Source organism: Camelus bactrianus, chromosome 21, assembly GCF_048773025.1.
Source record: "Camelus bactrianus isolate YW-2024 breed Bactrian camel chromosome 21, ASM4877302v1, whole genome shotgun sequence".
Lineage (NCBI taxonomy): Eukaryota > Metazoa > Chordata > Mammalia > Artiodactyla > Camelidae > Camelus > Camelus bactrianus.
In genome coordinates, this window is record NC_133559.1 from 26,586,016 (window position 1) to 26,590,984 (window position 4,969).

Genomic DNA, 4,969 nt, shown 5'->3' on the forward strand with positions numbered 1-4,969 from the left:
TCTTTTAAATGGAGGCACTGGGAATTGAACCCAGGACCCCAGCAATGCTAAGCACATGTTCTACCACTGAGCTATTACTTTCCTCCACTCTTTCATTCTTGCCACCTCTACCTAGTTCACACCTTCATGACTCTAGGCCTAAACTCTCGCAAAAGCTTTATAATTAAGTGGTCCCTTTTACATATATATATTTTAATTCTTTTCATTGTTGTTGAGGGGTAGGTAATTAGTTTTACTTATTTATTTATTTTTAGAAGAGGTACTGGGGATTGAACCCAGGACCTTGTGTGTACTAAGCATGCTCTCTACCACTTGAGCTATACCCACCTCCCTCTTCTTTATAGTTAAGTTGTAATTAAGGGTACTGACTATTCTAGAATCCATTCTGTGGTTCCCTTACTCAACAACCTATAGTAGCTCCCCGAAGGAGGCCCCATCCCTTCAGTGAGGCATCCACGACCCACTATCACCGTAGCCCCAGTCTGTTTTCAGCCTTTTCCACTTACTATATGTGCCTGGCGCACCTGCCAAATGAGGCATTCTGTACAACAGACTCTGTTGCTCCTGCCACTTGGAACTTGTGGACCCTACCTTAAGGTTTTCAAGGCCCTCCACAAATACAACTTCTTTTTCCTCATCTGTGCTGCTTCCTTCCCCAGCCTCTTCTCCCCCCACCAGGGTCATGTGAGGTGTGATGTGACCTAACAACTAACATACATTGATAGCTTATTGTATGTCAGACTGTTCTAAGAACTTTGCATGTGTTACCTTTTTCTATATTCAAAAAGTCTAAGCGGTAGGCACTATTATTATCTCTAAGATAAGTAAGATCAAGACACAGAGAAGTGAAGCAATTTTCCAAACGTCACGCAAAAAGTAAAACTAGAACTGGGATTCCAAGTTAGGAAGCTTGTCTTCAGAGCTTGTGCTCTTAGTGTTTTATAATGACTAACAGCTCTCAAAGAGAAAGCAGAAGAAAAAATTTCTCATGTTATTACTCAAAATAATTACTCGTGTTATTATCTTATCTCCTTTACACGAGCTGAAAAATTCCTAGAGGGGTGGAACTCTGGGTCCTATGGACTCGTGTCTATTATCATCATTAAATTTTGGGAATAGATAATTACTGAGCCATCACATCCTTTGGAGGCCGCCTGATTGTGAATTAGCCATAATCAAGCCTGCCTTTCACTAGTATCTCTCCTAACTCAATACACCACTTGGCCAAACCCTGGTGCAAGATCAGGCCATATGGACTGCAAGAAAACTGTGCTTACTTTTGTGATTCAGATTGTGGCTGAGAGTTGTCATTTATGAAAGATACTGCATAATAGAGCAGATGTGTATGTGATTTCTCCTTGTTAGAGATGCAGAATCTAAAGTGTCCTGAGGTTATTTACCCAGAGTCATCAGGCAGGTTTGTGGTGGAGCTTAGGTGGGACTAACTCTGACTCTCCAGGAACCCGTCTAGGACCCTGGACAACCCTATGGTGTAAGGATCAGTAAATGGACTAAGTTGTTGACTGACCAGAAAATTCTGGAACATTCTTCCCCTATATTTTTACCTTGACACAAAGTAAAATTATGACATCATGATGGGAACACAAGACTTCTCTATTTCTATTTTTAGACCTTGCTAGATTTTTCCAAGGGTGGACTGGTCAGTCCTTATATTGAAGAAAAATCATTGTGGAGAACCTGTATCATCTTTCATTGTAACTCATGTGACAACTGTGTTGGTTCTAGAATGTAGAGAACAAAGTGATAGACGCTAGCTCTAGTGGAAAACCAAAAACTCTGGAGACACAAAGCCTTAATAAGTAGCCAGAAACGTTGGAACTTTTAGAACCCCCCTTTTATCTCTTCGCAGTTAAAATTGATAGGTGCTAAAGATCATGTGTAACTCTAGGAGGCAAGGGACTTATCCAAAATTATTATCTGTTAAATATCATGTAGTAACACTTTGTTATCCAGGGATATATCTTTTGCCACGTTTTGCTATCATCTCCATTTCTGTCGGGGTGGCCCAGAGCTTACAGGTGTGTGCCGTCCTCGGGAAACGGTGGCGGGGGAGGGAGGAAGGGAGGCTGACCAGGGAAAGATCGGGACTTTACTGTAGAGCAAAGTCCGCCACCATACTCAGATGAAAGTTTGAATGGTTTAGCTCGCTTTGGTACTAGCACGAAGCACACAAGCCAGCTCCTTTAAGGACAAACAACACCGTGGCTACCCGCCTTTCCCCAACACCTGCGCTCAGAGCACCGACTGGGACCCGCCTGTAGGTGGTCGCGCGCGTCGCCCCCTTTAAGAGCCTGCTCCGCGGGACTAACGTTCGAATGGCCGTGGCGCCCCTCTTCGGTCTCCGATTGGCCGCGCGTAGAGCACGAGGGCGCGCCGACCGGCCCCGGAACGGTTGGCGGCCCTTCGTGATTGGCTGTCGAGGGGCCTTTATAAGGTGCAGGGCGGCCCGGGCTGCCCTCAGTTAGCGACCGGACCCGAAACTGACAAGTAGTTGGTACTGGGGAGGACGCGAGGGCCTGAGATAGCTTCGCCGTATTCGTTTCTCTTCCGAGTCTTCGGAGATCGAGGGTCCACCCCTGGGGCGGACTTGTTTACGCCTCTTGTTCCTGTCGCAGCTTCGGAACGCTAGCCGGGGCTTAACCCCTCACCTCCGCGCCGGCCCTGGGAAGGGGAGAAGGATGGAGTTCAAACTGGAGGCTCATCGCATCGTCAGCATCTCGCTGGGCAAAATCTACAATTCGCGGGTCCAGCGCGGCGGCATCAAGCTGCACAAGAACCTCCTGGTCTCGCTGGTGCTCCGCAGCGCCCGCCAGGTCTACCTTAGCGACCCGTGCCCCGGCCTCTACCTGGCGGGTCACCCGGGGACCCCGGCGCCGCCGCAGCAGCTCGGGGAGCCGGCGGCCGGTCCACCCGCGGGCTGGGGGGAGCCGCCCCCGCCGGCCGCCCGCTCCGCCTGGCCGGAACCCGAGCCGCAGCCGGAGCGCCCCGCCGTCCCAGAAGTGCTACGGACGGGTGACGCGGAGACCGCGGCCGCGGTGACGGGCACCGGGGACGCACTTCAGGGCGGAGAGGGGGAGGCGGCGGAAGCTGCTTGGCGCCGCGTGGAGGGACCGCGAGAGACGGCGGCCGGAGGCGCCGGGGGCCCTGCCGGAGGCTCGGACGTTTTCCCGGAGGGGCCCCGGCCAGCGCGCCGCCCCTGCGGCTGTCCTCCGGGGGACGAGGACACGCTGAGCGCGGCCCCCCGTATGGACTGCTGCCATACGCCGCGCCCCGCCGGGGACCAGCCCCCCGCAACGCCCCCCGTCTGCCCCAGGAAGCGCGGTGCGGCGGGAGTGGGCAGCGGCCCCGCGGGCTGCCCGGCGCCCGGCTCTACCCCGCTCAAGAAACCCCGCCGGAACTTAGAGGAGCAGTCGGGCGGGGCGGCGGTGGCAGCGGAGGAGGAGGAGATGGAGACCGGTAACGTGGCTAACCTCATCAGCATCTTCGGTTCCAGCTTCTCGGGACTCTTACGGAAAAGCCCCGGGGGCGGCCGGGAGGAAGCCGAGGGAGAGGAGACCGGTCCGGAAGCCACCGAGCCCGGGCAGATCTGCTGCGATAAGCCGGTGCTGAGAGACATTAACCCTTGGAGCACTGCCATCGTGGCCTTCTGAGCCCCCGGGTCCGCGTGCGGGAAGCAGGTTGAGCAGCGGGCGTCCCCGACGTGAGGGCTGGGCCTCCCCCGGCTGCGAGGACGCCGCAGAGACCGTCGGCGCTGAGCGCGAGGAGGGACCGGGTGCTGCCGGGCAGCACAGACTGCCCTTGGGCTTGGCGGCCGGCTGTGCCGTGCCGCTCGGGGCTCTTGAGACTTGGGATGTGAGGCTTATTGGAAGAGGACGATCGTGAACTCTTGTGTCTGTGTACATCTGTCTGTGTGTGTCAGTTTGTCTTGTTGAATTCAGACTATTCTGTCCCTCTGGAATGCATCACCCCTTCCCTGGGCTTAGGAGATTGGGGGCAGACAGGGACTTTCCTCTGCCGGCAGCTCGGAGAAGGAAGCGGCTAAAAAGGCCGGGCCAGGGAGTTCCCCATTCGTTCTCGGGGGAGGAAGGGACTTTACACACACCCCTCACATGAAAGCGAGAACCGCACCGGGGCCAGGAGTGGCGCTTCCTCACAGGATTTCCTAAGACTAGAGGGATTTAGTCTGGAGTAGAGGCTTGTATTGTTTCTCTCTCTCCCCACCTTTCTCTCACTGAAGAAACGTTTATACCCTGTGATTACTCTTGGAAAGGGGAATGTTAGCGGCCCTTGTCTTCCCCACGGGGAGGAAAGCTTGATGAAATTCACAGAAGAGTTTCAAGCTTGAAAATAGGGAGTTTATAGAGAAAAGATATATTTTTTAAAAGCTCTAGATCAGAACTACTACACAGTGCTTTTAAAAAGTGTTTAAGGAAACAGAGTTTACAGACCGAAGCCCTAAGTGGAAAGACCGTCTGGTTTTGTAGATAGTGACTCCAGTCTTTGTTGTATAAAGGTTGGGGGAGCTGACAAGGTTTTTGTACAGTATTTTCTCCTTCGTTGTATTGATTTTTGTATAAAAATGTAACTTTACGTGTCTAACACGTATTAAATATTTTGAAGCAACTTCACTGCCTCCTTGTCTGTAATCACCTGTCTGAGCTGGGAGGGAAGGAGGAGGGGAACTGTGGTACGGCTGGAAAATTGAAGGTGTGGTTCTTAATATCAGTCGTGCGCAGACTGGGGACATTGTTTGCTGACTTCACTAAGTATCAAGAGACACGTTTAAGGTTTCTCCTCGACATCAGAGGACTGCTATTAGAGACATCAGTAGCCTGCCAGTTTCTTGACACCTGCAACCACAACTGCCTTCTCTAAAGTCGGTTCAGTAATTTGATTTTTTTACATCCCAGTCTGAAGGTATCTAATAATAACAAGTGTCAAATCTCTT

At 52.2% G+C, this 4,969-nt stretch overlaps 1 protein-coding gene across 1 annotated transcript; it reads left to right on the top strand.

Annotated features, from left to right (window-relative positions):
- Positions 1–2,459: 2,459 nt before the first annotated feature.
- Positions 2,460–4,645, top strand: IER5 (immediate early response 5). Its single transcript, XM_074349899.1, has one exon. The coding sequence runs from the start codon at positions 2,700–2,702 to the stop codon at positions 3,669–3,671; it is 972 nt and encodes a 323-aa protein (XP_074206000.1). The 5' UTR covers positions 2,460–2,699; the 3' UTR covers positions 3,672–4,645.
- The last annotated feature ends 324 nt before the right edge of the window (positions 4,646–4,969 follow it).

Bases quoted from the DNA above. Each gene is read 5' to 3' on its own strand.
- IER5 (XM_074349899.1), top strand. From the start codon at position 2,700: ATGGAGTTCAAACTGGAGGCTCATCGCATCGTCAGCATCTCGCTGGGC.